This window comes from Aethalodelphis obliquidens, unplaced genomic scaffold (genome assembly GCF_003676395.1).
Source record: "Aethalodelphis obliquidens isolate GAN/ISIS:26980383/991018 unplaced genomic scaffold, ASM367639v1 scaffold39, whole genome shotgun sequence".
NCBI lineage: Eukaryota > Metazoa > Chordata > Mammalia > Artiodactyla > Delphinidae > Aethalodelphis > Aethalodelphis obliquidens.
This window is the reverse complement of record NW_020837983.1, coordinates 18,397,828-18,417,651: the sequence shown is the minus strand read 5'-3', so window position 1 is coordinate 18,417,651 and position 19,824 is coordinate 18,397,828. Positions and strand designations below refer to the sequence as shown.

The window sequence follows — 19,824 nt, the reverse complement described above, 5'->3', positions numbered from 1 at the left end:
AGAATTCAGGCACAGTGAAATGCCTTGAGGGCCCCAGTGTCACAATGAATGTGGCAGAAATGAGATAAATGCAGCTCTAAAACCTTTGTCCCTCCTATTAATAGGTGTGTGAATTTTTTTCTTTTTATATATAGTATCTCAGGGTTACCAGAGTATAGGGGCTGGGTAGCCTGTCCTCTGAGGTCTCTTCTGACTGTGATGCTGTGATTTCATGAAATAATTTTTATCCATTCCTTTGTATTAAACAGAAGTAAATTTCAACTACAGTGGAGAAAGAAAAGGAATCACTTTGAAAGTTAAACTTTCTATTTTCTGCCATCATTAGGGAAAGGATGACTTAGAGAACCCAAATTAAGAATTGGAATATAAGACATTCATAACACTAGGGGGTGTGGGGAAGGGATGGACTGGGAGTTTGGGGTTAGTAGATGCAAACTACTACATATAGAATGGATGAACAACAAGGTCCTACTGTGTAACAGGGAACTATGTTCAATGTCCTGGGATAAACCATAATGAAAAGAATATAAAAAAAGAATGTATATATATGTATAACTGAGTCACTTTGCTGTATAGCAGAAATTAACACATTATAAATCAACTATACTTCAATTTTTAAAAAAGACATTCATAACACTCAACTATATGGAAATACACAAAATCTTTAGTTATACTAAACTGTCCATATGAAAAGTTAAATATTTGTTTCTCTATTTTAGTAGTTCTTTTATTATAAGATCAACATGAATATTTCTAGAATATTATAGATTCATACAAATGTGATTTAACTGAGAGTTCTACTCCACAGAATGCCAGATAAATTATCTTTATTTCATTTAGTAAAACCTTTCAAATTGCATGTTTTACAAAATTATATATGCATATGTATGTGTATATGTGCTGTCTGAGTTATTATTTATCCATTTATTCATTTTACATATGTATTCAGTAAGCATGAAGCATCTTGAAAGCTATGATACTGATTCTGTAGGAAGTGAACAGGACTTTCAGTCTTTCAAGGCAGGACTGAGATAACCCCACCTATGCTAGAGGAAGATAACTCTAGTGGCAGTGCTAGTTTCCTACCCAAAAGGTGGAAACTAGTATTTTTTGATGTTAGGTAACCAGCCAATATTACCATCTGGTCCACAGTTAGTATGTGGAGGAACCAGGATTCACATCCTAGCCTGTTAATAAACTATTGACAGTTTTTAGTTTCAGCACTGTCCCATACATGACATGCAGTAGAAAAAGTGCCAAATTGCCTGTTAGGAGACTTGTGTTCTCCTCCTGACCTTGACTAAGTGATGGACTTCCAGGCTTCCGAGGTTTCTGTTTAATATGTACAAAATGAGGCAGTTAGATTAAATAACAAAATTCTCCAGTGATGAAGTTCTGTGACTTTAGCTTAATTACTATTGGACTTGCTTCCACGTACCTTCTATAAATAAAATCCATGATAGAAAAATAAGCAATTATGTCATACTAAAAGAGAAAGGTATACTGGCCATTGCTTCTTTGTCAATGAATCATGGCAACAGTCTATTTTTCTTCCTCTAATATGGCTGAAAACCACTCGTTAATCCCATCACATTGTAGTGGTTTTTAATATCATTGGACCCATTATTCATGGGATATCATATCTCATTTATGAATTATAAGAATACATTTCCACATCGAAAACTTACCTTAAAATCCTAACATTTTTCCCATTTGAGCTTAGTGCTATATTACTTCCATAGACATCAGTGAAGATTCTGCCTTGGATTGTTATTAGTGTACCTAAAAACAAAACAAAGAAAAAGCTCTGTGTAAGATTATCATCCATATACCCATACACTTAATATGAAAATTTCAGAGGTTTTCCCAATAAAACAAGCATCCAGACGCTTACATCTTGTGTTCACTACTATTGTTTAGCATTGTTCTGAAAGTTCTACTACAATAAACCATGAACAAATAATTATAGTATTAAAGAGATACCTATAAGTATTTATAGCTTAAAGAGGTGTTTCGTGGAAGATAGGATGAATTATTCAATAAATATTGCTTGGGTCATGGGTGATTTATTTGAAAAAAATGTAAATAAGATCCCTACCTTATGCCAAAAAGTGAAATAAATTCTAGGTGAAATAAAAATTAAATATAAACAATAAAACCATACAAACTCTTGAAAAATAAGTGAAAATTTATATAATATTTGTATAATCGGGATGGTGGGATCTTCTACAGCATAAAAATAAAGGGAGAAATAACAAAGGTTAAGATCTACAGATTAGATAATAAAAATTAAGTGTCTGAATGACAGAAACATCACTAATAAATTTTAAAAGCAAATAATAAATTCAAAAAATATTTCCCATCTATATGACGTATATATGGTTAATATTCTTAAAATGTAAAGAATTCTTGCAACTTAATATGAAAAAAAATGACTAGCCTTAAAAAGAGAGATGAACCAATAATTTATAAAAAGAAGAAATACAAATGGTTAATAAATACAAAATTAATTACATAAGTCAAAGAACTGGAAATATTCCAAAAAAACCCAACTATATTCTTCACATAAATTCTTTTTTTAAAAAAAAAAGAAAAGGAGAAAAGGCCTCCTGCCTTCCAGCACCCAGTGTCCACTGGGCTTGGAGCGGGTGGAGCCAGGGCCAGCGCCCTAGAAGAAGGTATAGGAGTAGAATTTTTCACATAAATTCTTGAAATAAAATGAGTACCTAGAATTGTTAAGGTTATAGAAAAAGGCATTTTCATATATTCCTGTTGGAATTATAAACTGGTATAACTATAGCTATTATAATAAACACTGGAAGCAAACTAATGCTCAATAGAGAGAAAGTCCAATACATTATAATAGATTCAGATGCAGCTATTAAAAAGCATTAAAAATTTTTTTAGTTGTTTTATAATCAGAAAATGCTATTTATAAATTTTTAGGTATCATAATAAGTTTATGTACTGAAAATTAATTAACTATTATAAACAAAAAAGATATTTCAGCTGTCATATAACAGACCTGGAGTTCCAGATAAAGGTGTGATGCTCCTTATTGTTGGGGTTCTGAAACTTTTTGCCTGTAAAATAATATTGTTGATAAGCAGTCATCTCTATTTTGGTCCTAGTTTTATGAAATATCTTGGCTTCTTACATTATTTATGTTTGAACAATATCCATAATATGACTGCCAAAATATTCCTTTTATATATGAGAAATAAAGTTCAGAATATTACTCCGATTATTCAAAATCTTTTCCTTACCCCCTAAAAATCCTCTTTCATTTCAAAGTGTTTCTACTTGGAATTTTAAAATTCAATCATCCTTTTGTTATCAGTGTAAGTCAAACCACAGTAATAAGGCTCTCTGGTAAAGACTTTTAAGAATTTGGTGGAATAAAATTAAAGAAAGCCTACTTTGGGTTAAGATTATAAAGAAAAAATAACAAAGCATTTTTCAAAAACATAGAAGCAAAACTTGGAAAGAGTTCATCAGAGTAAGCTTTAGTAACTAAGCTAACGATAATTTTCTAGAGTTATACAAAATATACTTAGAACACCACCTGACACATTGGCTATTATTATTCAAGTAAACATATGCCAACTTCTTTTTAAAAGACAAAATGAGAAATAATTACCACAAAAGGGAAATTTGAAAAACAAAATTAATTCTGAACAGGCAAAAAGCAGAGCTGATAGACAAAGTTTCCTCAATAACTGGGATACAAGCAGATCAACATCTACACCTAAAAACAAATAATGTAGGAGAAAAACAAACTAGAAATAGATCAAGAACAGTCCATCTGCACAAACACAAGGGTACTTCAGAAAAACAGAAGAGGACAGAAACATGGGCTGTATTTTTAAGGAATAACTGAAGTTTTTTGGAGGAGGAAGGTTGCTGGTGGCGAAAAAGATGGCCTCTACGTGAATACAAAAATTATATAAGCAAAATAACCTAACACAAATTAGACTCTCACTAAATGTCAGCTGTCCCCCCCCTCATTCTCATTCAGGAATAACCTAAAAGAAAGATGCCCAGATACTTAAAGTAAAAGGACAGATTTCTTTCAGACTTCCAAGAAGAGATAAATTTTTGAAATTTGAGGCTAAGAATGACTTCAGACTCATTCTTTCACACTTCAGAAATGGTTAATGGAGAATCTATGTAAAAGTAATAAGTAATATAATACCTAGTCAAATGGACTTTGGGCAAAATATCATTTTTAGAGGTATTAAGGGAAAAGCCAGAGGAACTACCAAGTGGTGTGTAAATCAATCTCTCTAAGCCACAGTGTACTCATATAAATTACATCTGTGGCAAAAAATAATTGAAGAGTGCATATTAAACAACATATTAGTTACTATTATTATTTGAGGAGCTAGATTAGAAACAGATTTTCAATTTAATACATCATCTACAAAGAAAAGAATCAATGAAGATGGCAGAGCAAGTTATTTTATAGAAAATAGAAAATGAGGGAGAAGGTTCTGAAAATTAAGAATAATTAGCCTGAATAATAACAGCAGTCAAGGATAATGATAAAAAGTATTAAAGATAAAATCAGAAAATAGTATGAGAATTAGATGCTACAAGTATGCAATTTTGTAAAGGGTTTTAAACAACCCAATAAAACTGTGCAAAAGTTATTGGTCCTGATAAGAACAAAAAGTAAGGTAAGCACTTAGAGACGTTTGAAACAACTGGACATTGCTGTGACATTTTTATTGTATTTTACATAATATTGAGCCACAACAGACTGGAAATTTTTAAAACGATGATCCTTCACCATGGGTTGTTTAAGACACAGGACCAAGAAACAATGGAGATATGATTTCAAAATTCCAAACTAGAGTTCTATACCCAACTAAACTGTCAACCAAATGTGAGAGTAGCATGGAAGTTTTAGTATTGGAAGGACTTTATTTTAACCTATTAGTAGAAGGAGTTTATTTTCTAAGTACACTTTGCTCAACTAACATGAGGAAGTAGTAAATCAAGAAAAAGGAAGACATAAGATTTAGGGAGCAAGTAGTGACATGAGGGAGAGAGGCAGGAAGTCCCCAGAAAGCTGGTGAAGGGAGACCCCATGATGATTGACTGCTGTGCAGCACATCTAGAGAACAGGCTGTCCAGACTGGAGAAGGGGCACAGAAGAATTCAGGAGTGATGTCTTTTAGGCAAAGATGATTTGATAAATTACCTAATGATTTAAATACATTGAAAAAATGCCATATTTCTGGTGCAGAGTTTGATACACAGAAAACTAGGCAAATATCTACACACACATAAAAACCCAGTTATTAACTCCAAGCAAAACAACATACTCTATGAGAGAGAAATGTAGTCACAGTACAGTACTTGTTTCAGCTATGAATATTACTTATACAGACATAATCATGTTATAAATATTGATCTAACCAAAACTGGAGCAAATCTAATTGAGAGAAGGAGTGGTAGGATATCTGTGTGTGTTGGAGGTGGGAAGGGGTAGCAGTTTCATCTCAAACATGGCTATAATTTTCCTCTCCCTGTATCCTCACCTGCAATGTCTTTGCAGCTCTTCCCATCAAGAGATGGAGGCTTGAATACGGACTGGCCTTGGAACTTGTTTCAGCCATTAGAATGTGGTTCAAGGAGCGTGACATTTCTGAGCCTAGGGCTAAAGGCTCCCTGCATACTTCTGCTCTCCTGAGGGATCCCTGCCTCCATCATATGAATAACTCTGGGCTACTTTTGGAGGGTACAGACACTATATAGAACAAAGCCTAATCAGCTCAGCTGTTCCAGCTGAGGCCTCCCAAATGTGAAAGCACCTAGCCGAGAGCAGCAAAGCCTCCTACCTAATGCGCAGCTGACCACAGCCACACGAGCAAGTCCAACAGAGATCAGTCTAGCTCTGCCCAGAGCAGAAGAACCACACAGGTGATCCATGGCTACATAAGCAATATAAATTATTGCTGCTTGAAGCTAAGCTTGCGAGTTGTGTTACACGGTACAAGTTAATAGACGTAAGAATATAGGTGCTAAATTCTCATCTTCCATTGTAAGAATTATCAATAAATAGATAATATTGATAGTTAAACTTTAACTATTCAGAAATAGCTATAAATATATTTCTAATTAAGAAGCCTATTATTATAAATATCACAATAAATCATATAAAACATTATTTGTACATACATTAGAAATAATATGTTTCTTCTTTAGAACAGGGGAAAGGAATAATAACGTGCATGGTCTTGAATGTTGCATGTGAACAGTGTAATGAAGAAGGACAGAGAGACCAACAGGCTACAGCGATAATGGGTGAGAAATGACAAGGCCAGAATCAAAACCAAGGCCATGTCAGGAAAGAAGATAAGGGGACGACGAACTTTAGAGCTAATTTGCAGGGTAGGATCATCATGGTTTGGGGCTGAAGATGAAGGAAAGGGAGAAACCAAGGATGTAACAGGTTTCTAGCTTGAGATGTGTGAGAAATACCAGACAAAAAGTAGGGTTAAGGAGGAATACGAGAAGTCCAGTTTGAGATTTGTTGAATTTAGGTTGCTTTGGAGCCATTCTGGCATTTTATTCTAGGAAACAAAAGATGGCTCCACATTTAAGGAGAGAGAAGGGAGCCAGAGATATTTGGGATTCATATTTGGCAATATATTTGGGAACTGTAGACGCTTCTTGAGGACAGAAGTCATAACTAATTTCCTCAGCATTTCATCTTACATTGGAACGTTACAGCACTTGGTAATTGACAACTTAAAGCATAAATACAATTTTTTTAAATATATGTGATGGTCCTTAGAAGAAAATTTATTATAGTGAACACCTATATTTAGGGTAACTAAATTTTGAATGGCTCTGGGCTGTATGCAGTCACACCTTATCTCATTGCATTAGAAAGTACAAAGAAAGGGAAAAGAGTTATGTCTCTATTTAAAATGAAGGTGAGTCTGATGAAAACAGAAAAAGGAAAATCAAACTAAGAGCAGAAATGGAGAAAGAGAAAAAATAGTATGAACAAGAAAATAGTTTGGAAGTATACAAGTTTAATTCATTAATAAAATTAACTTAAAAAGGTAAACACGAAATGATAAAAGAGCTTCCATTACTATAGAAGATAATTAACAGTGGGTGAAATTAAACTTATCTACATGCTAGTAAATTATTTAATGTGGAAATAGATAACAATCTGTAAAATTAAAAAATAAAAACCCAGTTCCACAAGAAAGAAAGCGTACGATCAATTATACGTAAGTTAGAGAGGAGATGCCACGTACATTGAAGCTGCAGGCCCAGCTGTTGATGTGACCTTTGCAGATATTATTTTCTGCAATAGGAACCCCATCCACACTGACTCTAATAGTGTAGGAATCTTCTGGCATTGCTCTGGAAAGCAAATGAAGAACACATAAGGAATGCAAAACTCTGTTATTTAATGTATAGCATTAATGTACATGTCATTTTTGAACAAAAGTATCTGAAATTCTAATTGTTGTACAATTAAATTCAATTTTATATTATGGAAAGATGATCTCCATCCTGAACTCTGTACTGCAAATTCTAACATCATAGACCTCAGGCTAATGCTTATTCTGACTAATGCATTGGTGCTTACTGAAAAGGAAAACAAGTGTAATAATAATCATTTAAAATAGTAACATATCATCTCGGTACAATTATTTTATGCTTTACTTTTTAAAAAGTTTTAATAATGTTTCTCCCTAAGTAAGCTGAAAAACACCCTAATGTAGATGGAATCCTCTGAAATATGGGCTACCTGTCTCAGTATTGAAAGTTGCCATTTACAATGATTAATTTTTTTCTCCTAAGTTGCTAATAACAAACATCAATTTGAGCTGATAGTAAAGAACTTGAAATGTCAATCTACAAAATGATCATCTTTAATCTTAATGACTATGTCAAGATTCTGAACAAAATTAATCAAACTGGACAGGAAGGCATAATTTTGATATTTTGAAGAGCATCATCACAATTTAATAGTGGCCATTTATCTTCTAAAAAAGATCAATAATGATAGTAGCTCTAATAACCTGGGAAAGGATATAGTATTTTTTTTTTTTTTTGCCGTATGCGGGCCTCTCACTGCTGTGGCCTCTCCCGTTGCGGAGCAGAGGCTCCGGACGCACAGGCTCAGCGGCCATGGCTCATGGGCCCAGCCGCTCCGCGGCATGTGGAATCTTCCCCAACCGGGACACGAACCCGTGACCCCTGCATCGGCAGGCGGATTCTCAACCACTGCGCCACCAGGGAAGCCCTAGAATATATTTTGATCATGCCAATATATGGAAAGAGTATTATAACTGAATATAATAAAGGTATAAAATAGTCTAAACATCATGAAATCAAAAATAATAGTTGAAAAAAAATAGCTGATAATCAGAAAAACATTATTGTAATAGCCAGAGTGATAAAACTATTATAATACTAATATGCATAACTGTGGTTCTGATATGATGAAAATGATTTTATTAAAGATACTTTAACACATACCTAGTATAGCATGTAATTTGAGTTGAATGACTTGAATCTTTTTCTACATCACAAGAAATTGATCGGAAAGAAGAAACTAATTGCACACTGTTTCCCAACTCAGCATTATCAACTCCATAGTTAAACTGGTTTGCTTGAGCAAAACCTGGAAGAATGAAAGCACTCAATTATTATTAATGGAACTCTGTTTTCAAAGATCCAACACTTATTTCGTATTGAATCACTGAATAAATAATAATAGTACTGATGTCAGCAATTAATCTATTTCATATTCACCTCTATGATTGTAATCCTCTTTGGAAACATGAAAATTAGCCTTTAATTAATTTATTCATAAAAGCAATGCTTGAAAACCTATTATTTGTCAGGTTGTTAAGTGCATTGTAATCAAATGGCTTATATCCCAGTAATAGGGTGGGGAGGGGTGGAGAAACAGACAATATACAAATATATACCACCAGATGCTATGTCTAGTGGAGATAACTACTATGAAAACAGCAGGCTAAAGGGCATAGAAAGAGGAGACAAAGGGAATACGATTTTATAAGACATGGGGTCCTTACCTTGAGTACCTATAAAGCAAAGTGTGAGGTAAGGACTTGCAAGTAGATAGTTTATTTGGGTGGTGATCCCTTAGGGACAAGAAAGAAGAAAACCTGAAGAAGAAAACCTGGACACCACTGAAAACAGCTGGGGTTCAATCTTGCTGGAAAAGACTTTTAAGGAAAATATAGACTGCCTCTCAGAAGCAAAGAATCAATGGGAATAAGCATTTATTCATCAAATCCTGTCCCATTAGCTGACAGCTCCCCGTGGGGGAAATGGCTTTTCCTGCACTTTCAGGCTGCACTTAGGTATATGCCATCTGGGTTCCAACGTCCCAAGTCACTGCATCAAAGAAGCCCTGGGACAAAGACATGCTGTGGGACCTGGAGGCTAGAGCTGGAAGCACAGATGGAGTCAAAGTACATGGGCAACTTTTTGCCACTTCTGTGGCTAGAATAAGAGGCGGGAACCAGGATGTGAGGCTGAGTAAGAAAGGCATCTGACACAGTTGATTCCTTGTACCATACAGATATGCTCAGGCCCTACTTTTAAGTACAGGCCATTGTCAGGTCTACAAGGCAGTGGCCACCTAAGAGTTCTGCTAAAGATTTCATACAAGAGGGTTAGTGGTACATGCAACAGGCCACAGTAATACAACTGGTCCTGAGGCTATAATTAATATGCATGTCCCCTCTCTATCACCCATTGTAATTTCCCTAACCATTAGCCAGCGCTTCAGCTAATGGAGTGATGCTAACCTTTGTCCTGAGGATCTGAGCCCAAAGTTGCCTTGCCCGTGTTTGGTTGTGGTTGCCACCTATGCCTATTCAGTTATCACTGCACATGGAAGCCAAGAGATGCTCCAGGAATACCGTGAATTCCAGACATACTTCTCCTTAACTGCATTAGGTGAAAGCAACCCTCCCTCTTCACAATCATCAGAATGGACAATCTCTACCAGTCTACTACTTATGTTTGCTCAATTCAAACTGATCGGTTAGTAGTGGTAGTTTCAGTTCAGTGGAACCCATATTGGGACCCCTGGCAGAAGCATCCTCTATCTGGAAACTCAGACCCAGAATCCAGCAGAACCTAAAATTGCAAGGACAGAAAGCACAGATTCAATTTTTGGATCACTGGGAGTGACAATGACAGGGAATAACCCTTCACTCCCAGCTCCATGCATTCTATCTGTTGGGAGACAACAGTGTGGATCTGCCATTGGCTCAGTGCATGTGGCACACGATGGAGCACAGCGTCCCACTCCACAGGATGTTGTTCCCAAGCTGGGTTCTTAGTCTTGCCTTTTGTAGGCTGTTCCATCATTCTATTAGGCCACACGTTTCAGGGTGATGCAGGGTTCATGGTCATGTGTCCATTATCACTACTTTTCACTATAAAATATGTTCCTTGTTCTGAGGCCCTGTTTTATGGCATCTCATGGCAGTAATTCAGACTCTGTATGCTCTCAGGAGATGAGGCTGGCAGAGGCATGGTGGAAAGAGAAGGCAAAACCCATATCTGGAATAGGTGTCAGTTCCAGAAACAGTGAATCTCTGCTTGTCAATGAGGGAAGGAGAGTGATGCAGTCGACTTGTCACTGAGTGGCTGGGTGTACTTCTTGAGGGACAGTCCCCATTGAGAGTCAGTATTGGTCTCTGCTACTGACAGAAGAGGTATTCAGCAACAGCAGTAGGTAGCTTAGCATTGGTAAAAGGGAGTCCCTGGTGTTGGTCCATGCACAGCCTTCACCAATGGCCCTCTGTTCAGAGGCCCATTGCACAAGCACTCAGGTGGCCAAGGAGAGAAGCTCCTGAACAAGTCATCCAATCGACCTAGCTGTTCCATTTCCTCTGCTGGGGATACTCTCTTGTGGAAATTAACCTGAGACCTATAGACTTGCATGCTATCGTGAGCGCATTCACCAGTCTCTTTCCAAGACTTCCTTATTTCTGATTTTCCAATCTTGTACTAGTCAAGTCATCTGCCGCAGCCCAGGAGCTGATGTATATCTTTACCTTGGACCACCTTTTCCTCCTTATAAAGTTACTGACGATGTATACTACTCACAGCTCTGCCTACCAGGGAGGCTGACATTGAAAGTAAATTAAAAGCCCAGGGAATACTTTGCAACATTTATGATATCAGAGGTGATGCCAAGAAGGCGCTTGTCATAGATGGTCATGGAAGCTTTTCAGAAGGAGTAAGCCATGAGAATATCTATGGGAAATACATTTTAGTTAGAACAGGGTGTTCCAAGTCCCTGTGGTGGGAGCATGTTTGTGGATTCAAGACTTAACAAGTGTAGTTGCATTAGTATGAGTCAGGAGAAACAGTAGGAGATGAGATTAGAAATGGAGGCATTTAGATTGTCTTTATGAGTGTGGAAACATTGGAGGCTTTAAAACAGAGAAGTGGTATCAGCTAACTTATATACTTTTCAAGATTCACAAGCTGCTGCTCCAAAAATAGAATGGGGCAGGGTGAGAATAGACTGGGGGCAGGGGTGAAGATGCTGTTTCAGTGAGCAATGTATAAATGACTGCTTGGCATGGGTTCAAGAGAAGACAGAGGAAAATAAGTAAAGAGTACCAATACTGGTAACCTTTAAAAGAGTTTTACTGTAAAGGGGAGCAGAGAAATGGGGTAGCTGAAGGGGGCGGTGTGGACCAAGGGGACAGTTGATGATTTTGCTTTTGCTTTTTTTCAGGTGGGTGAAATAGTATGTTTGCATGCTGATGGGTATGATCCAACAGAAACTGAGAAATGGATGATGTGAAACAGAGCAGAAGATTATTTTAATCTTACTATAAATATATGAAAATTCAAACTAGATTTGGAAGTAAACATCAATTATTTTTATGCCACATAGAAGTATTTTAACAACAAGGTCCTACCATACAGCACAGGGAACTATATTCAATATGCTGTGATAAACCATAATGGAAAAGAATATGAAAAACAATGTATATATACATATATATGTATAACTGCATCACTCTACTGCACAGCAGAAATTAACACAACATTGTAAATCAGCTATACTTCAATAAAATAATTTTTAAAGTATTTTATATTGCTGAAACCACATTCAACTCTGAAATAAACCCAAGAAATAAAACCTATGAGTAAGATAATCGGATAATGTTCTATTGATTAAATCCTAAAATTAAGTATTCTAATAAAAATGTTAAAAAGGTACTTAATACTATTCTAGTATGCACAGTCTACACAGTTGTCTAGGTTATAACATATTTTTTGAATAAAGTCAAATTAGTAAATAAACATGTTTTGCCCAGATTACTTCAAAATCTAAAATCCCTAAATTCTGAGTTCTAAAAATATGTGCACTTTTACATACTATTTTTCTCTGAATATCACAAATTCTAAAGATTAAGAAACCAATATAGCCATATTGATGACTAAAATATTTTTGAAATTATGAAACATTTTCTTTTACACAAAAAGATCTGCATCCATGTCATTAGTGTAAATGTATAAGCTATGTAACTGTCATAACTTAATTAGCTACAGATCACATTGTCCCACAGTACAATAATAAAATCAGCAGGAAAAAAAGGTTAACCCAGAGAGGTACACTAAATTCTAAATCCTAAGTATTTATATTATTAATGTTAGAAAAAAATAAATATTAGGTATTTACCTTAAATTGTCAGTAGTTTTCAAGTATGTTTCAACAAAACAATCACCACTACAACATGTGCTCACATTAACCTTTACTAGTTAAAGTGGCTGAACTGGGGTTGCCAAAGGTTTGTGGTGTGGCTTTTTAAATTACTGAACATCTTCAGTGTTCTACAAAGGTCTATGAGACAACATGAATACTGCCTGGTTTAACACAGGACTGGAAGTAGGGCTTCGCTATGCCAAATGTTCATCAAATGCCATAGCCCTGTGCCACAGCTCTGGTTAACACTGCATGTTAGGTGACAGTGTTGTGTACAAGAAATGGCATTTGGACCGTGACATCCTGGGTTGGAATCCCAGCTCCAGTGAATTCCTTGCTGTATGAACTTGAGCATTAGTTTTAGACATAAACTCTCTCAGTCTTAGTCTCCTCACCAGGAAAATGACCATAATAATCTACTTAGCAGGAATTATCAGGAAGACTAAATGAGAATTTATATATAGTACTTAACATGGTAACTGGCTCACAGGTTAAAAGCTCAATTAATATATATCCTTATTATATAATAAGTCACAAAATAGTTATTATTAGTATTAATATCGTTTTTAAAAAAATAACAGAACAAATAAGTGGGTGGCCAGGATTCGAACCCAGGTTGTAGATGCCAGCTTGGCACCCCTGTGATATTCAGAGAAAAGTAATATTTAAAAATGCACATTACAAAGCTATTTCCAGTTATCCAACGTAACTTCCTCCAGACCCTATGTTCTTAGCTCCTCTCCTATTCTTTATACATAGAAGTAAGCAGAAACTCAACAAAAGATAGGGATTTTAATAAACACTGCTCTCTTATTCTAAGCTTAAAACTTAACCGAACAGGACTCATCCAGCATAGGCTAAAGTACAAACATATCAATTTAACATGTGAAACATATTTGCATTGAGTTTGCTGTATTGAATATAGGAAGGCAGTTACTGCTGAAATGGAATTGTGAAAAGATACATGAAAACACAGAAAAGCAAGCTATTTGTAAAACCACTCTTTCCTTTTGCCAATTTCTGCTTATCTTTGGCGTTCACGTTGAGTTTGGAATACACAGAAGGGCTGCTGGCAACTAACTAAAGAATAGAAAGTTTTACTTGTAGCGCGGCTCAGGAAGTGATACATGTGTTTGTTTTCCTATTAGGCATATGTCACATCAGTGATATAGTAACAGCAGATCTGTTCTTCAGCATTCCTAAGAAAAAAACAATTAAAAAAAATAATGCCAACAAAAGATGATATATATTGTTTTTAGCTTAGGAATTGTTTTAATATTATATGTGTATGTATGTATATATACACACATATATATATGTCTCATATATATGTGATATATATGTCATATATATATATATTTCCTGGGAGTAAAATATATAGGAAAATATGAACCAAATCAATAAGATTTGTAAATATTCTCATTATAAATTTTAGTGAAAAAAAAAAACTACAGAAATATTTCTAATTTTGTAGCTAGCTCCAAAGAGTTAAAAAGCAATAGAAAGGAATCACCTTTAAAAAAATAATTTTAATTTAAAAGTATAATTCTAAATAAATAATTGGGTATAAAGAAGATAACTCTGGAAGTACTCCAAAGCACAAAGATTACAGGAAGGGATGGGTGTACCCTGGAAACAGAAAAGGTCGAGGCTTCAGATGGAAATTCCTGACATGTTGATGTATTTTTTTCCTTTTGCAGAAAAACTGGAGACAGAATTTGCCAGGCACCCAAACCTGGGTCTCCTGATAGCAGCCTGTGCTGCTATCACGAAAAATGCATGTGTTGTCAAAGCCAGCAGTTGCCATGTACAATGCAGGCTGTTTTGGGTTTCTCTGGTTAAAAAAAAAAAAAAAAAAAGCAGGGTTGAGAGTGTATAAACCTACTTAAAAGCTATAACATTCAAAACAATGGGAAAAAATGGTGCAGTGTGACGGAGCATAACTTCTAAAGAATGAAACCATCTGTATAAGATAAATGCAAAAGAATAATAAATATAAAATAGCTCTAAATTATGGAGCAGATATTATGTATAGGTGCCTTGGATACATCATCCTTTTCAATATTCATAATAGACCCAACAGGTAGGAATTAATATCCCATTTCACGGATGAGGAAGTTGAGGCTTAGAGAAGAAACTTGTCCCAGTCCCCTAGTGGGAGTGGCAAAGTTGGAGCTGAAAGCCAGTCGGACCCGACTAAAGTCTATATGCTTTCCATAATATTGCAAAAATTACATAACTCACCACTTCAGTTAAACAACAATATATGTGCTAGACATTGTAATAGGGAAATAGCTAGAAAAAAAAGAACCAAAAGTAAAAAGTTATTCCTTCTGGCTCACAGATTTTTTTTAACAAAGATAAATATCAAAGACGACAATTGAGAAATACAAGGTATGAATATAAAGTAATAAACACAATAAAGTTAGAAACACTCCAGAACTTATCAAAATGATAACACTCCTCATCCAATCAGTCATCTTAGAAGGAAATACAATGATTTCCACGGTCATGCCACTGCTCAAAACGCTTTTTTTTTGTTTTTTGTTTTTACGGTACGTGGGCCCCTCACTGTTGTGGCCTCTCCCGTTGCGGAGCACAGGCTCCGGATGCGCAGGCTCAGCGGCCATGGCTCACGGGCCCAGCCGCTCTGTGGCATGTGGGATCTTCCCCGACCAGGGCACGAACCCGTGTCCCCTGCATCGGCAGGCGGACTCTCAACCACTGCGCCACCAGGGAAGCCCTCAAAACGCTTTTACTTGGGCAGCATAATTGTAAAATTATACATAATACATAATATTTACATAATTGTAAAATTTTACCTTTGGCTCCTGAAGATAGCCTTTAGAACAAAGTAATGCAGTAGCAAATTTTTGCCTGTAAAGTTTCATTAGGTGTGAAAATAAACAAAAGTCATTTGAATACACAAAAACATTAACAATAGATCTTTCAGAGGGTGGAATTTCAGAGAACTCAAGTCAAATATTTATTTTACATTTTCATCGTGGCCTTTACAAAAATAAAAAATTTTAAAGTCATAGGGGACCAACATTTAGGTGATCCAGCATTTACAATTCCATTTAGAAAGTGTTCTTCTGTGATTAATAAATTATCTCTGTATTCAATTCTAAACATGGAGGATGGGTCAGACACAGCACTGATGGATGATGTGAATGTAGTTCCTCCAAATAAACTTTGTTCAAGTACCACATTCACGTAGCTTTGGAGGTCTGGTGTGTTTTGTAAATTCATTATCATTACTTTACACACATTCTGTATATATCATGGGCCCCCCAAACAGTATTTAGACTCAGCCTCTTAGAAAGACATAAGGTGTCACAATTTCAGTCCCTATAGTGTGTGGTTAAAGCAAGGAGAGGGAAGACACATCAGGGTGGGGTGCAGGTACCTGCAATTCAAATAGGATTTAACTATTCTATAATTCTTTGCCAAAAGCATCCAGAAATACAAACTGATGGGAAAACTAGAAATTCACTGTGACACTTTGTGCTTCCTAAGTAAGAGGATTACTCCTGAGCCTCAGAAAGTCTACCAAAGAGCAAAGATTACAGCTAGGTTAATAAGGATGTTCTTCCAAAATGCCTTAAGAATGGAATGGTTTGTTTTGTTTTTCCCTATTTCTAACTAGGGATGCTCTGAGTTTATGTACCTAAACTCAAGCCATGGTTCCTGGATCAGAAAAAGTGCAGGTCTTGAGGCAGAAGGAAATAGCTGAGCAATTTTATTGTTTTTTTTTTTGTTTGTTTGTTTGTTTTGGACATTTCTCTCATGGCATTTAAATCTGTTAGAAACCCAATAGCTTTCAAACACACTATCTAACCAAATGTTAACAGCAATATACAATATAAGGGAGCTATGGATAAAGACATTTTAAAAAGTCTTTAACAAACACATTGTCTCCAAGTGTCTAACTCTAAAAAAACAAAAACACACTTTAATCCAAAACATATTGTTCACAATTTAGAGGCACAAACCATTTCAAGTATATCATTGAGATTAAATTCTACAGAAATTTTACTTAGAAGTATTGAAAGACATTTCAATACATACAACAGAATTATTAAATATCTTGCTTTGTCAATTTTCTGATTCCAAAAACTTCTCACTGTTCTTCTTATTTTAAAGACTAAATAATAGTTTTTATTAATATTCTTAAAAAATTTTTCTTTCCCATCCTTCAAAAATTTGTAAGCATCTGAATACTACTATCATTTAGATCGTAACGGCCTAATGGCTAAAAGAACCACATATTTCTATTTAATCCTAGGAACAGTTGCTTATTAAATATATTCCCTAATTGCCTACTTTGTTTTCATCCCAAGACGAGGGAAGGAGAGTTATACATAACCCATGTTTTGATGAAGCATATGATAAGGATTGGGTGGCAGAAGAAGGGATCCAAAGCTTTGCTTTCAGTTGTCTTTCTCCATTCATTACCATTCTATTTCTCTATCATACCCTCCTACTAACATCCTACTCCCAGAACCCCCCAAAATGTTATATTTAATATAAAGATAAATGTTATTAGACCCATGAAGAACAAAGTAAGTAACTGCAGAGTTGGGTTAAAGATGTTTCTTTCAATTCAATCATTATATTCCAGACCTTGGAGTTCAGCAAGTAATTATGATACAAATTCAGATGGTCAGGTTGATAGAGACTTTCAGGGGTTTTGTTAGGTGTCAAAGAGGATAGAGTTTCACTCCTCTGGCCAAATGGAGAAGCAACTCTAGTGGATTTTTTAAAAAAACCGTAAATCTCTAAATGTAAAACAGCCTTTGAAATACCTCAACCCTGATGAAAAAAAAAAAAGGCAACAATACCTTCTCCTTTGATAGTCAGCCTTGTTGCTCCATTTATGCTGCCATATTTAGGTATTATTTCTGTGACTTTGGGAATTATTTTAGAGCCATCTGAAAGACATTAAAGTACAATAGAAGTAAAAGCATCAAGTACTTCATTTCAAGCACCAAATTTTGTACCACAAATTACAATGGCGTAAGAAAAACATCATGGAGATTATAGGACAGAAAGTAAATACACCTAGGTTTTATTTTTGGTTCTATTACTAACCAGTGACTTGACAGGGAGTTCAGTCATTAACTTAGTTAATACTCACTGGATTTATGCAAAGCACTGTCTTACATGCTACAAAGAAAAGGAATAATACATGATCATTTTCATTATTCTTACCTATCATATTATAAAACATTTATTAGACCCTTAATTTCATGTAGTGCTCTGCTAGCTGCAGTTCCGTAACTACAGCTATCAGCCCACACAGCAGCAGACAGCGCTGGAGAAATAGCTCTGTGGAGAAATAGGTCATTATCAAAGCCCATAAGAAATGCAAAGCCAGGTAAATTGAAAGAATAGTCTAGGTACAAAAAAGGAATGTTGTGTTTTAAGAAGCAATTGTTTTCTGTGACAGAGTAAGACTTCAGGGAAGATCAGTTCTGGGACCTTGTTAGCCTTCTGATGACAGTGAGTTCTTAATGTAAAGGTCACTAATTCATTCAACAAACAGTGTTAGGTTCCTGGGCATTTAAAAATCTGTGACAGTCCCAACTTTCCAAAAGCTCAGCTTAGGGAGCCCAGAGTGACAGAAGAGAGCACAGGGGCCACGTGACTAAGAAGGGGCATTTCATCCACACTGCTTCTTGAAAGAAGGGTGTTCCTGCTGCATCTGGGAGAGCAAACATGAATTAGCTAGACTGGACCAACTACGGGAAAGACAGACTTCTAGACAAAGAGGCGCCTCTGCAAACACAGGGGTGAGTGAGCGGCTTCTTTGGTGAACTGAAATTAATGCTTCAAAATAACTCAAAGTTACATCATGGCTAAAAGGATTTATTTTCTGCTTAAACTGTACAGATCTGGTAATTATTAGATCCAGTAACAAATTCTCAGGATAGGTGGAAAAATTTAAGTGGGAACACAAAGAAAAGCCACCTAAATTGTTTGAAACGGATGAATGAGAAAAAGGTAAAGAAATTATGATTGAGTTCATTCCTGCCTGAGAAAAGTTTAGCGTGGACTTCACCTACAATAGCAAAAGCTCTCCAGCATAAAGATGACTACCCCCCAGACCCAATGACTCTGCGCTGTGGGTCTGTCTTTGGCAAGAGCTCCAAGGCTGCTCGTGCTGCAGGCACATTTGTAACTTCGAGCAGTCCACAGCCAAGAGTAGGAAACTCCAGCGAGGGAGCTGGATCCTATCTCGTAGAAGCGCGGTTCCTCACCTATCTCAGGTTCATCCTCCCCGTTATCTCCACGGACAACTCCAATTTCTTATCTTATCAGTCTCTTCCCAGCCCTCTCTTGGGTATTACTTTGAAGGCCCTGGGCAGCTGCCCTTGGAAATGACTGACACCCGCCACAAAGACCCATTCCTATCTTACTGGGAGACCCTGTTCTCCCTTCAAAGGGGAAGGGACCCAAGAAGAGTGAGAAAAGGGAGGAGTTGGGTTGCGTCCCCAAGCCCCAGCCAAATTTCCGTCTCTTTTTCAACTGAGTGACCAGGGATGGAGGGGGTGAGGTTCCATAATTCAAGCAGCAACCCTCGTGGCAAGAGCTTAACCTAGTCCCCAGGATCTCCATGCAGCCGCACGCTCAGCCTCGTCCCAGGGCCAGTGCCAGACGGTGCAGCCTCTCCCGCGACCCCGGCAGCGGGGCTTGTGTCTACAGGGACCTCTCCGGCTTGCCTCCCTGGCGTCCCAACTGGGTTACCTGTGCGGGGGTCTGCGACGCACAGGAGCAGCCCCCAGAGGGCCCACGTCCCCCAGAGCCACAGGTGTCCCATCGCGGCGCCAGTTCCGCAGAGCCTACGCCCGCCGCTCGCTCGCAGCCGCCGCCAGCGTCCCGGCTCTGCTGGCTAGCGCGCCCGCCGCGTCCCACGCGCGCAGGCGGACTCGGCCGCCCCAGGGCCGCCCCGCCCCCGCCCGCCCGGGCGCCCCCTGGCTTTACGCGCAGACGCACGCCCCCCTCACCCGGGAACGCAGCCGGCCCCGGCCCGTCAGTAACCATGGAACCTCTACACTCAGAGTTGGTTGCTA

At 37.0% G+C, this 19,824-nt stretch overlaps 1 protein-coding gene across 1 annotated transcript in view; it reads right to left on the bottom strand.

The window, feature by feature from the left end:
- The window catches only part of PKHD1L1 (PKHD1 like 1), a 153,499-nt gene extending 133,928 nt beyond the window's left edge, over positions 1–19,571 (bottom strand). The window contains exons 1-6 of the mRNA XM_027131617.1: positions 19,499–19,571; positions 17,593–17,682; positions 8,515–8,659; positions 7,281–7,389; positions 3,026–3,083; positions 1,689–1,782 (exon numbers count right to left, since the gene is read on the bottom strand). Coding sequence (XP_026987418.1) covers positions 1,689–1,782; positions 3,026–3,083; positions 7,281–7,389; positions 8,515–8,659; positions 17,593–17,682; positions 19,499–19,571 — 569 coding nt within the window. The remainder of the gene's footprint in view (positions 1–1,688; positions 1,783–3,025; positions 3,084–7,280; positions 7,390–8,514; positions 8,660–17,592; positions 17,683–19,498) is intronic.
- Positions 19,572–19,824: the final 253 nt, after the last annotated feature.